Genomic DNA, 23,600 nt, shown 5'->3' with positions numbered 1-23,600 from the left:
TTATCAACAATAGTTTTTAAATCCTGGAAAGAACAACTAAACAATATGTTTATTGATGTTTATGTAAGTGAATGAAAGCTTACTTTAACACATTTGTCTTAGTGTTATCTTCAAATGGAGAAAAACTTGTGCATCAGTTTAGGAAAATCACATTAATAACATAATAACTAGAAATAATTGTTAGTGTTATAACAGACAGAATTGTAATCATTATATGGTATCCCATCTCTATTTTATCTGGGTTGTCTGCACAATTAAATAATTCTGTCCAAAACTATACCATTATTATTTTTTTTGAAGAGGCCATTTTGCTCCGTGAGTGCACACAGGCCTCAGAAGATTTCCATCAGTCCCAGTCCCTCATATTATTTCTATGTAAGTTATTCTTCCTAACATTCGCATCAACTCCCTTCTGATTCTCCTACTGTACCCATTCTAGGGCAAGTTACAACAGACGGTTAATCTGCCAGCCAGCATGCGTTTGGGATATAGGAGGAAGCCTGGGCAGCCGGGGGAGAACCCAGGAAGAACATCACATGCAGACAGTATCCAAGAAGTGGAATGACCCAGGCTTGCAGTCACCTTATCACAAGATAAGTGTAGCAAGAACACAGTCAGCATCACTGGTGCCCAGTAGAGATCTCAGGTGTATCTGTAAGTACAGGAGCCATCTGTATGGTTATAATTTTATTGTTTCACAATTACTCTGCAAATTACATCTATTCTGTGTTCTCTTGGCTTCAGGTTTTGGCAATATTGGTCCACAAATATTACAATAGCCACATATGCACATACATAGGGAGAAAGGAAGAAATTTTGATATTCATATAGAATGCATATTAATACTTTATGCCAACTATATAACTGCCTGAAAGCCATGCAAATTCTGAATATTAATTTACTTTAGAAATAACAGGAGTAAAAGACACAAAATGATTAGTGCTTATTATTAATTCTGTAGAATTCTGTAGAACCCTTCTCTAGTCATACATTGTTTGTTTTACTGTCCAATTGTTAAACAAATGGTTGCAAAATTCTAGCTATTGGAATCAATCCGTTCTTGTCTTCGTTTCATAATTTCTTCCAGCTCTGTATCACCGCGATGCTTCTGTGAATTAGAATGTAAGATGATATCAACTTTATGACTTTCTTTACAATAAAATGATTGTGTGAAGTTTTCCTAATGATTATGTACTGCTACATGACAAGCCCTTGGAAACCTTTCAGGGGTTGTTTGGACCTTTAGGACAGCTCTGGAATAAATGGAAACTGTTTAGAAAAACATACCCCTCTTGATAACAGTTGTGGAATAAAAGAAAGTTGAAAATAAACATATCTTTTTGATAGGCACAACTACCTTGTCTACTTATGGGATTAAGTATTTATTTCAGTTAGGAAACAGAATAGGATAAAGTTGTGGTGGGAAATTGATGGCTTTACACTAAATGGCCACTGAAACTTGCTCCTAGTGTGTAAGACAATGGTAGAATCTGGAGAGTTGATAAGATGCAAGGAGAATGAGATTAATGTATGATGAGTGTAAATGAGTGGTTGAAAGCCAATGTGGACTCAATGGGCCGAAGGGCCTGCTTTTGAACTGTACCTCTCTATCATTAATTAACATTGCACAATATCGATTATTTAGATTGCAAAATGTAAACTTCACTTTTATTTTCTCATGAGATGTTGCCAGCTATGATTACCCATATTCTCCATGCCAGATTGCAGATGGTGGAACCTGGGACAATAAGCAAACTGCAGGAGGAATTCAGATGCTCGTGCAGCATCCGTGGGAGGAAACAAGCGGTTGCCATTTCAGGTCATGACCTCACATCAGGCCTCAATTCTCAAATCAGGGTCTCAATACGAAATGTCAACAATACCTCTTCCCCAACAACGGCTGTTTGACCCACTCAGTCGCTCCCAAGTCTCTCTTTCTCTGCTCTATATACATATATGTATGTAAGGACTTTCAAGTTAAGGATTGTTTCCAATCCTTAAGAAGCTTGTTATGATTAAACAGATATCAGATTCAGATTTATTATCACTGACTGAGATGATGTGAAATCTGTTGAATTGTGGCAGCAGTACAGTGCAAAGATATAAAATTACTATAAATTACAAAAATATATATAAGTAATACATAAATGGCAAAGTAGTATTCACATATAACATATATGTCATAAAGTTTTGCCATATAACAATAAAGAAAATTTAATGACTTGAAGTATATGACAGAAAATTACAGAACTTTGCGCAGTTTGATAATAGAGATCTACAAAAAATAAGTTCCATTAACTGCCGGAACAGGATCATCAAGTAACGTAACAACATCATCAAGTATTACAGGTTCAACATCCCTCATCTGAAATGCTTGGAGCCAGAAGTGTTTCAGATTTCAGATTTTTTCAGATTTTGGAATATTTGCATCTATATAATGAGATGCCTTGGGGATGGAACCCAAGTTTAAACATGAAATCTATTTACGTTACATTTGCAGCTTAGGTACAGCTGGTGGGAAGCTCACAAAGTGAACAGTCTGCAGTTGGAGCACAGTCTGACTTAATGGAGCTGGGTCCTCCACAGATGGTCAGAGTTGAATGACCGCTCCTGACCACATCTATAATAGGGTTCCAGTGCTGCGATTGGTTTCATACCCACCATCGATTTCAAACAACCACCCGCTCCACAGCAACTACAATGGGAGGGGGTTGGTTGTGTATAATATTATTTTTATAATTTTTGTGCATTAAACATTTACCTTAAATTTTCAGTTCATCGAGATAGATCTTTGCTTGTTTCATGATAAGTATACTATTAAATAGCATATTTTCACTCTGACACTGACGAATCCACTCTTTCAATACATGATTGAGATCTTAGTTTTTCACTTTATGCGGTGTTTTTCCATTTTCATTAACTTTTGCTCAATATATGTGAGGTCACTTCTCAGAACTGACTCTGGTGTACAGAGACCTGCGCGTTGCCTGGGAACCTTCCCAGTGCCTTGTGAAATTTTCCATTTATGACGCCATGTCAGTATTCAAAAAAATTTGCATTTCAGATGCTTTGTGGATTTTGGAATTTCAGGTAAGGGGTACTCAACCTGCATCAACATTCTTAACATTAGACCATCAATTAGACCATAATATATTTAATATCTTCATTGTTATTTAATGTGTGGTAATTATAGTTTTCATTGCATCAGTATATATTAATATACTGTATGAATTCTAATATTTTGTAAATGGTGCAACAAATTGAAGATAATTGTCTTTGGGAATGTTGGGAATGATTAACTAATGAGAGTATAAGGGGATAGACAGTTGAGGAAGGGGAAGTGAGAGGTAGAAGAAGGGGTTTGAGGAGAGAAGTGGTTAGGGAAAGAAAAAAGATGAGGAACAGAGGTGAGGGGAATGGAGAAGAGAAATGGAGAGCAGAAACAAAGAAACAAGCAGAAGCAAAGCAACAGAGAGATCAAGTACTGCTCCAAGTCAATATTTGGAAAGAGGTGAAATCATTGGACAAAGTCAGCATGGATTTGTGAAAGGAAAATCATGTCTGACGAATCTTATAGAATTTTTTGAAGATATAACTAGTAGAGTGGATAGGGGAGAGCCAGTGGATGTGGTATATTTAGATTTTCAAAAGGCTTTTGACAAGGTCCCACACAGGAGATTAGTGTGCAAACTTAAAGCACATGGTATTGGGGGTATGGTATTGATGTGGATAGAGAATTGGCTTGCAGACAGGAAGCAAAGAGTGGGAGTAAACGGGACCTTTTCAGAATGGCAGGCAGTGACTAGTGGGGTACCGCAAGGCTCAGTGCTGGGACCCCAGTTGTTTACAATATATATTAATGATTTAGACGAGGGAATTCAATGCAGCATCTCCAAGTTCGCGCACGACACGAAGCTGGGCGGCGGTGTTAGCTGTGAGGAGGATGCTAAGAGAATGCAGGATGACTTGGATAGGTTAGGTGAGTGGGCAAATTCATGGCAGATGCAATTTAATGTGGATAAATGTGAGGTTATCCACTTTGATTGCAAGAACAGGAAAACAGATTATTATCTGAACGGTGGCCGATTAGAAAAAGGGGAGGTGTAACGAGACCTGGGTATCATTGTACACCAATCATTGAAGGTGGGCATGCAGGTACAGCAGGCAATGAAAAAGGCAAATGGTATGTTGGCATTCATAGCAAAAGGATTTGAGTACAGGAGCAGGGAGGTTCTACTGCAGTTGTACAAGGCCTTGGTGAGACCGCATCTAGAGTATTGTGTGCAGTTTTGGTCCCCTAATCTGAGGAAAGGCATTCTTGCCATAGAGGGAGTACAAAGAAGGTTCACCAGATTGATTCCTGGGATGGCAGGCCTTTCATATGAAGAAAGACTGGATCAACTAGGCTTATACTCTCTTTTAGATAAAATAAAAAAGATTTTTAGGTAAAATAAAAAAAACTTGGGAGGATGACTTAAATTGTCAGATTTCTGATGATAGATGGAATAAAATTCTTTAACGGGTTAATAAATCATCTTACTGTGCTCGTCATTCTCTTCTACAATTCAAAGTGGTTCATAGAGCTTACATTTCTAAACAGAAGCTGTCCAGTTTTTACCTGAATGTTTCTCCAGTTTGTAATAAATGCAACTCTGCTGATGCCTCTTTAATTCATATGTTTTGGTTTTGCCCTAAAATTGAAAAGTTTTGGCAGGAAGTATTTCATACCTTCTCACAACTTTTTAGGGTCCAATTTGACCCAAATCCCCTTACTGCCTTGTTTGGTATTAATTGCAAATAAAGATATAACTTTAAATACTCCTAACTTACAGGTTTTAGTTTTTACCTCTCTTTTAGCAAGAAGAGCAATCTTGCTTAAATGGAAGGAGTCTACCCCTCCTACACATCTTCAATGGCTACGTGATATTATGTCTTATTTAAATTTAGAAAAGATCCACTGCTTAGTCTTAAATTCGAAACAATCTTTTTATGATATTTGGGGACCTTTCCTAAATTACTTTTCCAATTTATAAAGTTTAACAGTGCACAGACTTTTATGTATATTTTTATCTTCTCTTCTTAAGTGAATATGTCTTTTTTTCCCTAATTATCCATTGTCATCCATCAGCTTTTTTCTTTGGTAGTTGGTAGGGGGTTGACCTTTTTAATATGAAAAATTTCTTTTATGATGTATGACTTATCTTCAAATTTTTGAATACAGAGTGGTATACCTTTATGTGTTATGCTATAACGTTTTGATCAATTTTATTACAATATATGAATGTACACAAGTTATGTTGAGATGTATCTACGTAAATCTTGTTTTTTTTTCTTCTGAATAAAAATATCGTAAAAAGAAAACAGCTTATACTCACTGGAATTTAGAAGATTGAGGGGGGATCTTATTGAAACGTATAAAATTCTAAAGGGATTGGACAGGCTAGATGCAGGAAGATTGTTTCTGATGTTGGGGAAGTCCAGAACGAGGGGTCACAGTTTAAGGATAAAGGGGAAGCCTTTTAGGACCGAGATGAGGAAAAATTTCTTCACACAGAGAGTGGTGAATCTGTGGAATTCTCTGCCACAGGAAACTGTTGAGGCCGGTTCATTGGCTATATTTAAGAGGAAGTTAGAAATGGCCCTTGTGGCTAAAGGGATCTGGGGGTATGGAGAGAAAGCAGGTACAGGGTTCTGAGTTGCATGATCAGCCATGATCATACTGAATGGTGGTGCAGGCTCAAAGGGCTGAATGGCCTACTCCTGCACCTATTTTCTATGTTTCTATGTTTCTTTTTGGATATTTATAATGAATCCAACTAAGCCCAGTTAGAGGACTGACTCTGTTTCAGAGTGGTGTGGCCTAGTTGGGCCCTTCCATCTGCATCTTTATCTGTTTTTTACTTGTTTCTAATCTCTCTCCCTTCCACTCCACTTCTCGTCCATCCACCTGCTCTCTTTCTTCTTCCATTTTCTACACTCTCTGCTCTTTATATACTCTCCCACTTCTTTACATCTTCAACTCATCTTTCTTTTAAATTTCCCCTTCTCTTTTTCCCATCTCTTGTCCCTCTCCTGCTCCCATTCTTTCTTTTCTTTACCCAACTTCTCTTCCCTTTATTTTTTTCCTTCCCCTGACCTCTCCCCTACCTTTCTCTCCCAAGAGTCCCCCTTCTTCTTCCTTCTTCCCATTGCTTTCCCTCTCTTCCTCTTTGCCTTTTACTCTCCCTTTCTAGAGCAAGGGTTGGAGCTGAGACTTATTACTTTCAGTCTTGGCTGTTAGCCGCTCAATCTTTGCCAAATCTGGCTGCACTTCCACGCCACATTTCAATGCAGGATGTCAGGGCAGTGAGACTTGGGCATTAGATGGAGGACCTTACAGAGTCTAGCCTCAGGGTAGAGATTTTCAGTAGTTTCAAGAAGGTAGGCAGTGAAATTCAGAATGGGATACCAACATACAAAGTCTGCAAAATCAATGAAGTTTTATCTGAAATCTTTAAAACTACAAAAGTTGTTAGAAATATCGGCAGGTCCAAATCCTTCCTTCTAAGTATTGAGCAGGTATAAAGACAGAAGAAAATTCAGTGTTGTGCATCTTTTGCTGAGTTAAAAAATAATATAAGCAAATTAAATTAGTGGAAAGTGTTGTATAGTTTCTTACATCAAGTTCAGCCTTTTGTACTTGGATTAGACTGTACACACGAGCACCTTCCTCTCCACACACCGACTTCAGTTCTTCTTTATTAAGGGAAAATATTTGGGCTCCTGTCAGTATACCCAAACTACTGACTGTCCTGTGGGAAAGAAAATGTTGAACATTTATTGATCAGCACACTTTTCTTCAGCTGAGAAACCCATGTCTGTAAGTAGTACACACCAAGGCCAAGAAAGAGCAGGGGAGAAAAAGATTAGCTTTATTTGTCACATGTACATTTTGCACCACTGACCGACACAGACCGAGGATAGTGCTGGGGGCAGCCCACAAGTGTGGCACATTTCCGGCACCAACATAGCATGCCCGCTCACGAACCCTAACTCTAACTGTATGTCTTTGGAATGTGGGAGGAAACCGGAGCACCTGGTGCAAATCCTCGCGATCATGGAACTAATGTACAAATTTCTTAGAGACTGTGGCAGGAATCGAACTGTGATCAGTGATCGCTGGTACTGTAAAGAGATTGCACTAACTGCAGCTCACAAATGATGACTCACATTCCATCACAATACATAACAGAGTCATACGAGCTTCATTCTGTTGCTCTACTTTGTACAAGGGCTGAAGATACTGAACTTGTTATTTGAAACAGCAAGGGAAGACAGGGGCCTTTCTTCTCCTGAACTGGTCTTATTTTTGACAATTTACTTGCTGCTTTTTTTTTGCAATCTGGTAATCTAAGCTGTATTTCTGGCCTTAGAGACAAATTGTATTTTCCTCAAATGTTACAAACTATCTAAATAGAAGTAACTTTTCCTACCAGGTCAATTTATTTAGTTGGGAATCAACCTCTTGAACATTTCAAGCTAACTTGTAAACTCAAATGTTTTACATGTATATTGAGCTTGTGTTGATTTCATGATTTTAATTCTTTATGTGGTTTATGGTGAAATAACAATTATTGAAAAACAAACTTTTTCAACAGACTTCTGATAAAATCCCAAGCCAAAATATTCACAAATTTGCTTAACAGTTATGATTTTGGGAATCTGAAAGCTGCCCAACATTTACATAAAGCATCCACTCAGATAAACAAAAGGGTTGAAGCCTCTGTTAAATAATGGGTACCAACTTCCTGATGCTTCAGGATGGTAGCTGACATAAATAATGAACCCCCTCCCCACCTTGGTCATTCTCTCTTTTCACCCCTCCCATTGAACAAAAGGTAAAAATCTTGAGAGCACATAGCACCAGGCTGAAAGATGACTTCTAGCCCACTGTTAGACTATCAAATGGACCTTTCAAACTCTGAAATACGAACTCATAATTTCCCTATCTACCTTATAAAGGACCTTGAACTTTTTTGTCTACCTGCACTGTACTTTATTTGTAACTGTGACACTATATACTGCATTCTGTTTTGACTTTTTTGTACTTGGTTCGGAATGATCTGTTTGAGCGAAAGCATTTTTTTGTATCTCTGTACATGTGACAACAATAAACCTGTTCCACTATTTAATTAAAGTCACTGAACAAAACTTCTTGTAAAAAGCTGTGGGGTCACTTGCTTTTCAGCCGCTGGGGGAGAGGTTTCCGAGCCGTCGGGCTCTGTCGGGGACAGCGCAGTGTAGTTGTGATCACCTGAAGATTTCAGTTGGACTGTGGAGTCTGGACTATATAGATATATATCTGTCTGGTTGTGTTTTTACTAATATTCAACATGTGACTGTATATGCAAATAGTGGTCCTCTAAGCCGTGGTATCGCCTGGTGGGTATCGGGATCCGAACAAGGACTGGGTCTCTAAGCCGTGGTATCGCCTGGTGGGTATCGGGATCCGATCAAGGACTGGGTCTCTAAGCCGTGGTATCGCCTGGTGGGTATCGGGATCCGATCAAGGACTGGGTCTCTAAGCCGTGGTATCGCCTGGTGGGTATCGGGATCCGAACAAGGACTGGGTCTCTAAGCCGTGGTATCGCCTGGTGGGTATCGGGATCCGAACAAGGACTGGGTCTCTAAGCCGTGGTATCGCCTGGTGGGTATCGGGATCCGAACAAGGACTGGGTCTCTAAGCCGTGGTATCGCCTGGTGGGTATCGGGATCCGAACAAGGACTGGGTCTCTAAGCTGTGGTATCGCCTGGTGGGTATCGGGATCCGAACAAGGACTGGGTCTCTAAGCCGTGGTATCGCCTGGTGGGTATCGGGATCCGAACAAGGACTGGGTCTCTAAGCCGTGGTATCGCCTAGTGGGTATTGGACATCCGAACAAGGACTGGGTCTCTAAGCTGTGGTATTGCCTGGCAGGCATCGGGCTTCGGGGCCGGTTGAGAAATGATCTTGGTGGGCTGGGAACTCTGGACTATAAACATGATTATTTTGCGTTGTTGTATTCTACTAATATTCTACATAGATAGATAGATAGATAGATAGATACTTTATTCATCCCCATGGGGAAATTCAACATTTTTTCCAATGTCCCATACACTTGTTGTAGCAAAAACTCATTACATACAATACTTAACTCAGTAATAATATGATATGCATCTAAATCACTAACTCAAAAAGCATTAATAATAGCTTTAAAAAAGTTCTTAAGTCCTGGCAGTTGAATTGTAAAGCCTAATGGCATTGGGGAGTATTGACCTCTTCATCCTGTCTGAGGAGCATTGCATCGACAGTAACCTGTCGCTGAAACTGCTTCTCTGTCTCTGGATGGTGCTATGTAGAGGATGTTCAGGGTTTTCCATAATTGACCGTAGCCTACTCAGCGCCCTTCACTCAGCTTGTGCTTGTATATGCGAGGACTGGGCCTCAAAGCCGTGGTGTCACCTAGCGGGAGAAGGGGCGGGTCGTCAGATGATCTCGATGGGCTGGTGGGAGGATGTTTGGACTTTACACATGCATATGTCACTGTATTTGACTGATATTCCATATGGGTTTGCTCACTTCTATATGTGAAGACGGGGCATCAAGCTGTGGTGTTGCAGTGGTGGGGGGGGTGGGGGGGGGGCGTTGGGACTCTTTTATTCTGTGAATGTGTTCTTGTGTGTGACTGTTGATAATGTGTTTTAGCACCTTGACCCCGTAGTAACACTGTCTCATTTGGCAGTACTCATGAGTATTCCAGTACAGTTGAATGACAATTTAACTTGACTTGAATTGAAAACCATTTGTAGCAGAACTACCCAGTGCAGAAATCTGTGAAATGTCCAGTGGCATGATGTTCAGGAACAAGACTGGATCTTACTTTTTAGGTGAACATATCTAACCATTTTCAATTTAATGCAGTTTAAATCTCTCATCTCCTTGCAGATGCTGAACATTAGCATGATGTGGGCATTTTCTCTGCAATAAAGCTGGCGATGCGTGGTGGGGGGTGGGGTGGGGGGAGTTCAAACTCAATGAACCAAAAAATAGAAATCCCTGTCCATTTTGTTCATTGGTTTAGGATATACAACTCTGTGGATATTACTCACGATTTACTGAAGCCTTTCACTTCCAGCCAGGATTTAACATCTTCATTGCTGGATTCATAACCCAGAGGTATCTGAATCGTCGCCTGCCTTGGGACCTGGAAATTCCGTGTGCCTGGCTTTGTCTTAGTGTGTGCGATTATCACATTTCGGAGTTCATCATTCACTTCATCCATCTGATTCATTATTTCTGTTTAAGAAAAAAAAATGTCAACACATTTAGTTGATAAATATCTTTTTTATTAGGAATAGGTTTTAAGACACCACTACTCCAGCCTTAAAATTGCCTGTAAATAACTTGTCCTCATCCCTGGTACTTGAAACTTTTGACATTCTGTGTACCCGTGGACGGTCATAGGTTGCCTAAAATCTGAATATGCTGAGAATCAAAGATTTCTCTGCCGATTCTTTGCTCTCAAACAGATGAAGAATTGCATCTCCATTGGTTTTACGGTTCAGGAATTTCATTTTGTTCACTACCTTCTTCAAATAATAAATGTTGGTGTCATTGCAGGTTGCAGGAATATACGAGACAGAATTAGTCAGGCATAGAAACAAAGGATGAGGGTTATATAATGTGTTCGACTTACAGATATGTTCCAAAGCATTTTGCAGATGCATATTCAAAATGAATAAACTCAGGATCAAAAGAGGCAAGTTATTGAAAGCTTGACAAAGAGATGTCTTTTAAAAGAAGAAAGTTAATATGAATAGAAAGAGAATTCCAGATAGTGTGGAAGAGATGAATAACGGCATGGCCACGGATAGTGAGTGAAGGAAGTGATTAATTCAAATGAGATCAGAACAAAGCCATGCAGAAAGATTGGGATATTGGAATAGAAAGGCAATAGAACAATTGATGATCAGAGAAGCAGGATCATATCTTCCAGCATAGAAGATAATTTACCATCAGACCAGAAGACATAGGACCAGGATTAGGCCGTTGAGTCTGCTCTGCCATTCCATCATGGCTGAGCCCGGATCCCACTCAACCCCATACACTTGCCTTCTCGCCATATCCTTTGATGCCCTGACTGATCAGGAAATGATTAACTTCCGCCTTAAATATACCCACGGAATTGGCATTCACTGCAGTCTGTAGCAGAGCATTCCACAGATTCACTACTCTCTGGCGAAAAGAAATTCCTCCTTACCCCTGTTCTAAAAGGCCACTTAAAGATCGGTGCTCATGGGATAGAATCAGTATCAGGTTTAATATCACCGGCATATGTTGTGAAATTTGTTGCTTTGTGGCAGCAGTACATTGCAATACATAATTAAAAAACTATAAATTGCAATAAGAATATAAATCACAATAAGGACTCTGCAGAGAGTGGTGCGGACGGTCCAGCTCATCTGTAGATGTGAACTTCCCACTATTCAGGACACTTACAAAGACAGGTGTGTAAACATGGCCCGAAGGATCACTGGGGACCCAAGTCACCCCAACCACAAACTGTTCCAGCTGCTACCATCCGGGAAACGGTAACGCAGCATAAAAGCCAGGACCAACAGGCTCTGGGACAGCTTCTTCCACCAGGCCATCAGACTGATTAATTCATGCTGACACAACTGTATTTCTATGTTATATTGACCATCCTGTTGTACATACTGTTTATTATAAATTACTATGAATTGCACATTGCACATTGAGACGGAGACGTAACATAAAAATTTTTACTCCTCACGTATATGAAGGATGTAAATAATAAAGGCATTTCAATTCAATTCAAGAATTAGATATATTAAAAATTAGATGAAATAAATAGTGCAGAAAGAGAGGAAAACATAGTGAGGTAGTGTTCATGGGTTTATTGTCTATTCAGAAATCCACTGGTGAAGGGGAAGAAGCTGTCCCTGAAAAGTTGTGTGTGTGTCTTCAGGCTCCTGTACCTCCTGCTTGATGGTAACAAGGAGAAGAGGGCAAGTCCTGGCTGATGATTTTCCTTAGTGATGGATGCTGCCCTTTTGGAGGCATCGCCTTTTGAAGGCGCCCGTGATGGGGTTGGTTGAACTTGCAACTTTCCGCAGCTTTTTCCGATCCAGTAGCCACTCCATACCAGAAGGGGCTGCAGCCGCTGAGAATGCTCTCCATGGTACCTCTGTAGGAATTTGCAAATGTCTTTTGGGACGTACCAAGTCTCCTCAAACTCCAAATGAAATATAGCCACTGTCATGCCTTAATTGCATCAAAATGTGGGGGCCAGGATAGATCCTCAGAGATTCTGACACACAGGAACTTGAAACTGCTGGCCCTTTCTACTGCTGATCCCTCAATGACGACTGTTGTGTGTTTTCTCGACTTCACCTTCCTGAAGTTCACAATCAATTCCTTGGTCTTACTGATGTTGAGTGCAGGGCTGTTGTTGCTGCGCCACTCAACTAGCTGACCTACCTTGCTCCAGCATATCATCTGAAATTCTGGCAACAATAGTTGTGTCATTGCCAAATTTATGGATAGGTTGGGGTAGTATTACAGTAAATATTTATGTTTGATAGTATGGACTCAGTGTTTCAAAGGTCCTCTTTCCATCCTATGCTTCTCTACAACTCTATGACTTCTAAATGTTGAATTCCTGCCCAATCAATCTGCTTACAAACTTTGCAACTCCCTGCCTTCACCTCATTCCTCACAACTTCATTGGAAAGATCTGCCAACTCCATAGCTATTCAGGATGCTGTTTATTGATTAGAGCGTAGGGTTTAATGCCAGCATTCCTACAATTCTGATCAAAAAGCTCCAGAACCTGGGCCTCTGTACCTCCCTCTGCAAGTGGACCCTCAACTTCCTAACTGGAAGACCACAACTGGTGTGGATTGGAAATAGCATCTCCAGCTCGCTGACACTCAACACTGGCACACCTCAGGGGTGTGTGCTCAGCCCATTTCTCTACTCTCTCTACACCCATGACTGTGCAGCAAGGCACAGGGCAAACACCATCTATAAATTTGCTGACGATACAACCTATGTTAGCAGAATCTCATTTGGTGATGAGAGGGCGTACAGGAGCGAGATATACCAGCTAGCTGAGTGGTGTTGCAGCAACAACCTTGAACTAAATGTCAGTAGGACCAAAGAACTGAATGTAGACTTCAGAAAAGGTAAGACGAGGGAACACACATCAATCTTCAAAGAGAGGGATCAGAATTGGATAGAATGAACAATTTCAAGTTCCTGAGTGTCATTATCTCTGAGGAACTAACCTGGAGCCAACACATCGATGCAGTTATAAAGAAGGCAAGACAGCAGCTATATTTCATTAGGAGTTTGAGGAGATTTGGAATGTCAACAGCAATATTCGTAAATTTCTACTGATGTACCATGATGAGCATTCTAACTGGCTGCATCACTGTCTGGTATGGTGGGGGGGGGGGCGGTGTGGGTGTTGAAGTGGGGTGGGGGCGGTGTGGGTGGCACGGGATTGAAGTAAGCTGCAGAGAGTTGTAAAATTAGACAGCCCCATCATGAGTACGAGCCTCCATAGTATCCAGGTCACCTTCAAGGAGTGGTGCCTCAGAGAGCCGGCCATCATCATTAAGGACCTCCACCACCCAGGACTTGCCCTCTTCTCACTGCAACCATAAGGGAGGAGGTACAGAACCCTCAATTATTCAGGAACAGCTTCTTCCCCTCTGCTATCCGATTTCTAAATGGTCATTGAACCCATTAGCACTACCTCACTACTTTTTTTAAATTTCCTATTTTTTTTGCTCCACTTATTTAACTTAACACCGACAAGTTAACCACTATAACTCACAGTTTTCTTTCTCTCTCCATTATCATGTACTGCATGGTACTGCTGCGGCAAACTTAACAAATTTGAGGACATATGCCGGTGATACTAAACTTGATTCTGATTCTGATTCTGGTTGTGTGGTATAATTTATAATTTTAATTTTATTTTAGTGATACAGCACAGAGTAGGCCCTTTGAGCCACATCGACCTGCAATTCCACAAGCCCGATTAAACTTAACCTAATCATATTTACAGACCCAATATGTCTTTGTACTGTGAGAGGAAACCAAAGCGTTTGGGAAAACAATTATTAACTCTATTTCTAGAAATTTACAGGTGGCATTTTTGATTGCGCATCCTCAGCTGTGATACAGTGCAATACATTCAGCAGGTATTACTTTTCATGCTGAAAGGTAATGAAAAGTTCCTTTCATTATTTCTTATTAATGAATCCACTTTTTAAATGTTAAAATACTAAGAAGTGAAATCACAAACATATGTGTGGCAATTCAAAAGAGGACCTTCTTTCATCATTTAACCACAGTTGGTCATCTATAAAATTGGGTTGTTGCACACAAACAGGTTTCGTAACACCAATTGTAAGCCAGCTATAAGTAGGATGAGACTGAAGAATACTCTAATGATTAGTCTCCCCACATTCAAATACTTATTTAACATTCAAATATTTCTGGAATGCTCCCTGAGGACTGGAAAATCGCAAATGTCACTCCACTCTTTGAGAAGGGAGGGAGGCAAAAGGCAGGAAATTATAGGCCAGTTAGCCTCACTTCAGTGGTTGGCAAGATTTTGGAGTCTATTATTAAGAATGTGGTTTTGGGGGTACTTGGAGGCACATGATAAAGTAGCCCAAAGTCAGCATTGTTTTCTTAAGAGGAAATCTTGTTTGACAAATCTTTGATGAAATAAGAGGCAAGACAGACAAAGGCATGTCAGTAAATATTATTTGCTTGGATTTACAGAAGGCCTTTGACAAGATACTACACACAAGGCTACTAGACAAGATAAGATACTAGCATGGGCAGAAAATTGGCTATCTGGCAGGAGGCAAAGAGTGGGAATAAATGGGGCCTCTTCTAGTGGGCTGCTGGTGATGAGTAGTTCTCCAAAGGGGTCGGTGTTTGGGGTAGCTTCTTTTCATGTCATATGTCAATAATTTGGAAGATGAAATTGATGGCCTTATGGCCAACATTGCAGACAAATCTCAAACAATAACAAGGTGGACTACAGGGAAGAAGTCATCTCTCTGACACAGTGCTGTCAAGAAAACAGCCTCTCCCTCAATGTTGCAAAAACAAAGGAGCTGGTTGTGGATGGAGACAGGCTAACCCCTATTGACATCAGTGGATCTGGGGTTGAGAGGGCGAACAGCTTTAAGTTCCTCGCATTCACATCACCGAGGACTTCACATGGTCTGTGCACACCAGCTGTGTGGTGAAAAAGGCACAACAGCATCTCTTTCACCTCGGATGGTTGAGGAAATTTGGCATGGACCCCCAAATCCCAAGAACTTTCAACAGGGGCACAATTGAGAGCTTTCTGACTGGCTGCATCACTGCCTATTATGGGAACTGTACCTCCCTTAATCGCAGGACTCTGCAGAGAGTGGTGCGAACAGCCCAGCGCATCTGTAGTTGTGAACTTTCCATGATTCGGGACATTTACAAGGACAGGTGTGTAAAAAGGGCCTGTAGGATCATTGGGGACCTGTGTCACCCCAACCACAATCTATTCCGGCTGCTACCATTTGGGAAATGGTACCACAGCATAAAAACCAGGACCAACAGGCTTCTTCCACCAGGCCATCAGACTGATGAACTCACACTGATTTGAGTGTACTCTATATTACATTGACTGCTCTATTTATTATAAATTACTATGATTGCACATTGCACATTTAGATGGAAGTGCAACGTAAAGATTTTTACTCCTTCTGTATGTAAGAGATGTATGTAAGGATGTAAGAAATAAAGTCAATTCAATACGATAATAGGTGGAGGAGCAGGTAGTGTTGAGGAAGAGGTGAGTTTGCGGAAGGGTTTCGACGGATTAGGAGAATGGGCAAAAAAGTGACATATGGAATATATTGTAGGGAATTGTATGGTCATGCATTATGGCATTTTCAAAATGGGGAGAAAATTAAAAAATCAGATGTGCGAAGGGACTTTGGGGTTCTCATGCAGGATTTCCTCAAGGTAAACTTGTCGGTGTTAAGGAAGGCAAATGCAACATTAGCATTCATATGAATATAAGAAACAGGAGCAGGAGTAGGCCATCTGGCCCGTCGAACCTGGTCTGTCATTCAATAAGATCATGGCTGATCTGGCCATGGACTCATCTCCACCTACCTGCCTTTTCTGCATAATCCTTAATTCCCCTACTATGCAAAAATCTATTTAACCTTGTCTTAAATATATTTACTGAGGTAGCCTCCACTGCTTAAATTTGAGAGGACTAGAATATACTTATCTATTGAATGGTGAAAGGCCTTGATAGAGTGGATGTGGAGAGGATGTTTCATAGAAAGACCAGAGGACACAGCCTCAGAATAGAGGGGTGTCCTTTTAGAAAAGAGATGAGCAGGAATTTCTTTCACCAGAGGGTGGTGAATCTGGAATTCTTTGCCACAGGCAACTGTGGAGGTCAAGTCTTTTTGTATATTTAATATATTCTTGATTGGTCAGGGCATGAAAGGATATGGGGAGAAGGCAGGAGATTGGAGTTGAGAGGAAAATTGGATCAGCCGTGATGAAATGGTGGAGTAGACTCACTGGGCCAAATGGCCTAATTCTGCTCATATAAGAACAAGAATGTGATGCTGAGGCTTTATAACACATTGTTCAGACCATACAGTGTACTGTGAGCAACTTTGGGCCCCTTAACTAAAAAACGATGTTATGCCATTGGAAAGGGTCAGAGGAGGTTCAAGAGAATGAAAAGGTTAATGTATGAGGAGTGCTTGAAAGCTCTGGACATGTATGTACTGAAGTTTAGAAATATGAGGGAGAATATCATTAAAACCTATCGAATATTGAAAGGCCTAGATAGAGTGGATGTAGAGAGGATGTTTCCTATAGTCGGGGTATCTAGGAGCAGAGGGCAGAGCCTTGGAATACAAAGACGTTACTTTAGAACCCAGATGAGGAGGAATTTCTTTAGCCAGAGGGTGGTGACTCTGTGGAATTCATTTCTACATATAGCTATGGAGGCCAATCGCTGGATATACTTAAAGCGGAGGCTGATAGATTCTTGCTTATTAAAGACATTACAGGTTTGGCAGAAACGAAAAAGAATGGAGTTCAGAGGGATAATAAATCAGCCATGATTGAATGGTGGAGCAGACTCAATGGGCTGAATGGCCTAATTCTGCTCATGAGCCCTATGGTTGTATTATAAGACTCAAGAAAGTGACTTCCCTTTATAAAAGAATAATTTATAATAAAACTTTATCTTTCACACTGTTTCCCACTAGACAGCAGTTTTAAACAGAGTTTAAGTGGAGTTTGATTTTGACCTCACTTACGTTCCTTATCCCTTCCAAAAGGCCTGTTGGCCATTCCTGGTAGCTCATGACTTCCGTGCCTCATGTGACCAGGGGCGGCATAATGTCCAGTTGAAGCACCAGGCCCCATTCCTCGGGCGTTCATCTCTCCTTTGTACCGATGACCTCCCTAAAGTAAGTAATTTTTGATGAAGTATTAGTTAGTTTCATTAAATTATACAGTGACATTACGAGGCAGTGCTCTTACTAAGTACAGGATGTTCATCTTCCACTGCAAAGTACTGGTTAAAAAAAACAAAGGATCTCTGCTCCTCCATAATGGGGAGCCAATTACTTCTGAATTGAATCAAAAGGCACTCAGCGTATGGCAAAGCAGAAAACGTAGGCGGCAAAGTAAAGAGTAGTAAACATTTTATTGCAGTCTCAAGTTGAAAGCAATAAATAAAAACTCTAAAATTGTATGCAAGTAACCACCATGGATAGGATTGAAGTGCACACAGACAATGGTTTATAACCACTAAAAAGTCCACATGAGCCTCCAACATCTTCATTTAGGAGCATTGCACAATGATGAATGTTGAGAGGGGTTTGAGAACTACAACTGGATGCTTTAATCTGTCCTTTCTCCTCCACCTGAAATCTCTTCTCCACCCCATTCTTACCCTGTCTTGCTTTTTCATGCAGTTCCAAAAACTTTCTGCCCAACTCTGATATTCGATCCTTCCTCTTACCTCTTGTCCTCTTCCACATTTATCACAAGTAAGACACTGACAATAAATCAGTGGCATCTGGGAGAAACTGTGTTGGGACACAGGTGAGGCAACATCAATGGGTGTACATGTGTTGTACTAAATTTCGTAAAATATTGGATGAATAATAATAGACTCCAAAATCTTGCCAACCACTGAAGTGAGGCTAACTGGTCTATAATTTCCTGCCTTTTGCCTCCCTCCCTTCTCAAAGAGTGGAGTGACATTTGCGATTTTCCAGTCCTCAGGGAGCATTCCAGAAATGTTTGAATGTTAAATAAGTATTTGAATGTGGGAGACTAATCATTAGAGTATTCTTCAGTCTCATCCTACTTATAGCTGGCTTACAATTGGTGTTACGAAACCTGTTTGTGTGCAACAACCCAATTTTATAGATGACCAACTGCGGTTAAATGATGAAAGAAGGTCCTCTCTTGAATTGCCACACATATGTTTGTGATTTCACTTCTTAGTATTTTAACATTTAAAAAGTGGATTCATTAATAAGCTATGTGTGGTCAGCTATGGCCAGCCTTTTGGGGACACAGCTGCACCACACAACTGCCTACCACCCACAGTCGAACGGGCTGGTGGAGCGTTTCCACCGTCACCTAAAGTTGGCTCTCATGGCCCGCCTGAGAGGACCTAACTGGGTGGATGAGCTTCCCTGGGTCCTGCTCGGAATCCGCACGGCGCCCAAAGACGATCTGCACACCTCGTCGGCCGAGTTGGTGTACGGCGCACCCCTGGTCATCCCCGGGGAGTTCATACCAGCCCCAAGGGGGCACGAGGAAGAACCTGCAGCAGTCCTGTGCAGACTACGCGAGAGGCTCGGCAACCTGGCCCCCATACCCACTTCGCAGCATGGGCAGAACCCGACCTGCGTACCCAAATACCTGCAAAACTGTAAGTTTGTGTTTGTACGAAGGGGCGGACATCGGCCACTGCTGCAACGGCCCTACGAGGGGCCGTTTATGGTGATCAGGAACAACGGGTCCACGTACGTTCTGGACGTTGGGGGGAGAGAGGAGGTTTTCATGGTGGACCGACTCAAACCGGCCCATGTGGACGTGGCACTACCGGTCAAGTTTCCGGCACCGCGGCGCAGAGGCCGACCTCCCAAACAGGGTCCGGCCCAGACTGTGGACATTGGGGAGTGTATCGCCGTTTCTGGGGGGGGGGGGGGGGCTTATGTGGCAACCCACTTCCTAGCGCACTCGAACTGGCTCACAAATAGCCAGCGCGCCGGCATAAAGGCCAGTCCCAAAAGGGCGCCAAGTCTGCTTCACCAGCAAGGGGAAAAGCCCGCGTGCGGGACGGGACTGTGAATACGCGCCCCCTACAGCATCCGCACCCGGGGAGGGCGGGATCAGGAAGGCTTTAAAGCGAGGCCGCGAAGTTCGAATAAAATCTCTTTTGTAACTGTAGTTCATCGACTACGTGTCGTTATTTCAGCGCTGCGTGTAGCACAACGCTACAGGGGCACCTTTCTCTTGGTTCTTTGGGACTTCACCCCTTTGACCAAGGACTCATGATTGGTGCTAGGAACCTGGGTGAATTCACAAGTGAGTTGGAATTTGGAGTTCCCCCGACAACAGCAATGATCAAGTGGTGACTATGAATCACAAGCCCTGAAATCTTTCTGGAAATCTTTGTGACTTCCTATGTAGTTTTTTTGGTGTTTTTTATTTGTGTTTTCTATTTTTATGATAACAAATTAGGCTTAAGTTACTTTGCTGTGCACATGCGCTTATTCTGGACACTCAAATAGTTTGGGCATGGTCAACCCAGCTGATTACAGTGCTTCAGCAGGTTTGGTGGCTGTGGTTGGTGTTGAGACTGTAGTCAGACGTGGTGTGTTTTCAGCTTGGTTTGTGTGTTTCTCTCCAGGCATCCTAAGCTTTCCAGCTGATCTTCTCAACTGTCAGCAATGATTCCCTGATGCGAGGTGCATCATGGGGGGGGGGGGGGGGCAGAGTACTCCACAGTGGACCTCGAGGTGAGTGGCCCCGAGTTCAAATCCGGACAGTCCCTCGCACGCTTTCCATTCATGCTGGGTTGAGTGTTGAGCTAGCAACATGCCCTCGTAAAAAAACTGACAAATGCTAAGAAAATAGAAGAATGCCACCCAATGCGACACAGGGCGTGAGAAAGGAACAACAAAATACAGTACTTATTGGGGGAATCATCCTGGAAAATGGATTCATGCCCACTCTATAACAACTCAAATTCTGCCAAATTCCTTTTCCTATCTATCCCACCATACAATGTTCAAAAAGAAATCTTATAAATATTGACTAAACAAAGATTGACATGGCAAGTTGAACCCTGCTTAAGTGCATCATCCTCAATTATCAGGGTCACAGTCTAACTTAACAGACAAATATTCACGATCCAACTCTACCACTATTCCCTTCGAATTGAAGTGAATTGTCTCACCAGAAATATTCAGTACTTCTAGGAAATTTGAAGAAATATTATATAAACATAATATGAGCACAGTAGCACTGGCTACAAGGAACAGCTCAAACACATTTCCGCCTACTGCCTGTAAGGACTTTGTACGTTCTGCCCGTGACCAAGTGGGTTTCCCTTGGCTGCTCCGGTTTCCTCCCACAGTCCTACCGGTCGGTAGGTTAATTGGTCATTGTAAGTTGTCCCGTGGTTAGGGTAGGATTGCTGGATGGCGTGACTTGAAGGTCCAGAAGGGATTATTCCGCTCCATATCGCAATCAATAAATAAATTAACATTTGGCATTTAGACTTTAATCTTGTACAGCATCACTCACCACACTGTAGGGACTTTCAGAAAGGCTTGGAATATCTTCTAAATTCACAGGATGGAGCATATTAAAGGGCACGTATCCAACCTCATCAAGTTTGCTCTTCAGCTTCCACCATTGCTTGTTTTCCTCGACCACCTTCACAGAGAGAGAGAGAATGGAGATCAATTTTAGATTAGTTTAGATTTTTCCATTTCTGGAATTTCTTTTCTAATTGCTTTCCCTGCCTGTTCAGAGTGGTTCTGTTTGCTAACAGCCACATTAGTGGGGAACCTAGAATAGGAACCATGATCCTGACTGAATGTGAGTGAACTAGTCATAACATCCAAGGAAACCTTGAAGAAAGCAATGGTCACAAGTGCGATAAGAGCAGATCAAATAAAGGGGTTTTGCATGGTTATTTGTTTTATCAGGGGTCCAAGGAGAGAAAATGGAGAGGCAGGTCTCATGGTGGTCTGAAACTGTTGTCCCATTTCTTCACCATTGGACCAATGAGGACAATGTCTCCTGGGAATGTTAATTCAAAAGGGGTGTGTATCTGTTGTTAGAGAGGGTGATAATCATATTTAGGAGAATTGAAAAATGAAACAAAACAGAGATGGGGAGAACTTTTCTGATGCATGACTTATATCTGGAATGAATAGTTTGAAAAGAGGAAGCAGATATAATCACAATAGTCAGAAAGAAACTGGAAATATGTTTGAAAATAGAATCCTCTGGGGTTCCAAGGATAGAGAGTGGAGTAAAATTAAAACAGCAAGCACCCCAAAGAGTTGGAACAAATCAAATAGTGACAGATCTTCATATTCCAAGTCCATAAATACATCAATGGATTACAAATTAGAAATTATATTTTGCAAATTTATCATATTATCTAGAGGTTGGGGAGGTGAAATATTAATTTCAAAATTTGATTTTAAATTTAAACCTTTCCAGTTGAAACAATTGCTTTCGGTCCTGCAATTGGAATAAAATTGAGGCAGTGACACCTAGTGGTCAGAGGACTTGGTGGCACTAGACTAAAGTAACATCCATTTAACAATGGTGCTGTAAAAAAAATCCTTTTTTACAACACTATCTTGGGGTGTAGCAAGTGTTATTTGGAAATAATGACATTTGATTTTGGATGTATATAGTTTTGCAGGTCACACTATCAACGTACTTTTAAAAGAAATCTTGTGTTCTACCTATCCTTATTATTGCAGAATAGATATACATTCTTTGACAGTTTGTCAAGAGTTGGAACACATCACCTATTTTTAAAAAATTGTACTGAAGTATATTTTTTGTACATCATCAAAAAAAGGGGTGAAATTGGTCTTCTGCCTGTGATTAAAATCACATGGACAGCAAAAGGGCAGCACATTTTCTAAAATACCTCTTCTGTAGAGTTGACCGTCAAGTTGATGAGCCTCCTGATTTTACAAACATTGAGAGACTAATTTTGCCCCTTTAATGAGGTACAAAAATCTACTTGGGTACAAGGTTGATTTTTCTTATAACGAGTCTATCTAGGGACTTCCTCCATCTCCAAGCACTAGGGAACACCAAGACCACGAAGCTTGTCTGAAAGGAACTAACCGACAAAAACCGTCTATGAGGTTCCACGGTCTCTTCATCAATTAAATGTTTTCACTGTATAGGAATAAGCCTTCTGTTAAAAATACAGTTTTGTGTTTGTCTCAGTTGGAACTTTTACCAGCATCATAGAGCCACATCCATGACCCAGACAACATGCCAACTTCTAAACTTCTAAGCAACTAAATTCTGAACTTGCAAGTTTTTCAACATTGTGTAGAGGAGATGACTACATAAAGGAGCATACAACCCCAGAAGCAGAAGAGAGAAACAATAAACTGGGTAAGGGTGGAAATAGAGGAAGAGACAATAGAGGGTTGCATCTGAAAAAAACATAATGCAGGGAAGGGAAGCGAGAAGAGAGGAAGTGAAAGAAATGGATAAAAGATGGGAAAGTGAAATGTTTCGAACCTTGCATGGGATAGGTAAGGGAATGGTAGATAAAATGAAGAAGAAATAGAGGGAATTAAGGAAAGGTAGGAGGGCTGTGAGTCATACTAGAGAGTGGTGAGCTGGTTAGAATGCAGGCTCTAACAGGAAAATGATAATATTTGCATTTCTCTGTAGATCAGTTTTCAAACTTTAGTATTTGCTGATCCATGTTCAGATTAATTGAACTGTTCCCAGTTTCTATCTGGGAACCTTTTTGAGAAAGCACACGTGGTTGATTCTGGACCAGAATATGCTCTGATCTTCTGGTGACAGGTGAGAAATCTTGGTGCTGTTGTGACCAAAGGAGACATGCCTAACCTTGTCTCTGTAGGCCAATTACAATCTGATCAACACCATGTACTGGCGGCACTCCCAGAAAGAACAGAGGCTCCTTCTCAGTAATCTTGTGATTATAACCTTGTAATTGTTACCCCTTTTCAAGAATATAAACACAGATTAAAGATAAAGCAGCAGACTAGCAGCTTTGATAAATGTAAAAACAGGGCCTGAATGAAATAATTAACAGTTCTACACACCAAATTAAAATGGAATACTGTATTTAGTAACCTGGCTCAATTTCCTGATAATAGTAAACTCAAGGATAGGTGTGGTGAGGTATCAGAGGTTATGGAGTAGGTAAACAGAGCTCCAACAATTGACTAAACACAACATATAT

At 41.2% G+C, this 23,600-nt stretch overlaps 1 protein-coding gene across 4 annotated transcripts in view; it reads right to left on the bottom strand.

The window, feature by feature from the left end:
* Positions 1 to 674: 674 nt before the first annotated feature.
* The window catches only part of eps8l2 (EPS8 signaling adaptor L2), a 187,755-nt gene continuing 164,829 nt past the window's right edge, over positions 675 to 23,600 (bottom strand). For all 4 annotated transcript variants that reach the window (XM_073049379.1, XM_073049378.1, XM_073049381.1 and 1 more), the window contains 5 exons: positions 20,921 to 21,052; positions 17,404 to 17,551; positions 10,129 to 10,315; positions 6,659 to 6,791; positions 675 to 1,108 (listed from right to left, as the gene is read on the bottom strand). In XM_073049379.1, the coding sequence (XP_072905480.1) occupies positions 1,037 to 1,108; positions 6,659 to 6,791; positions 10,129 to 10,315; positions 17,404 to 17,551; positions 20,921 to 21,052 (672 nt within the window). In that variant the 3' untranslated portion in view covers positions 675 to 1,036. The remainder of the gene's footprint in view (positions 1,109 to 6,658; positions 6,792 to 10,128; positions 10,316 to 17,403; positions 17,552 to 20,920; positions 21,053 to 23,600) is intronic.

Source organism: Hemitrygon akajei, chromosome 6 (assembly GCF_048418815.1).
Source record: "Hemitrygon akajei chromosome 6, sHemAka1.3, whole genome shotgun sequence".
In the NCBI taxonomy this organism is placed as follows: Eukaryota; Metazoa; Chordata; class Chondrichthyes; order Myliobatiformes; family Dasyatidae; genus Hemitrygon; species Hemitrygon akajei.
This window is presented reverse-complemented; position numbering and strand designations above follow the sequence as displayed.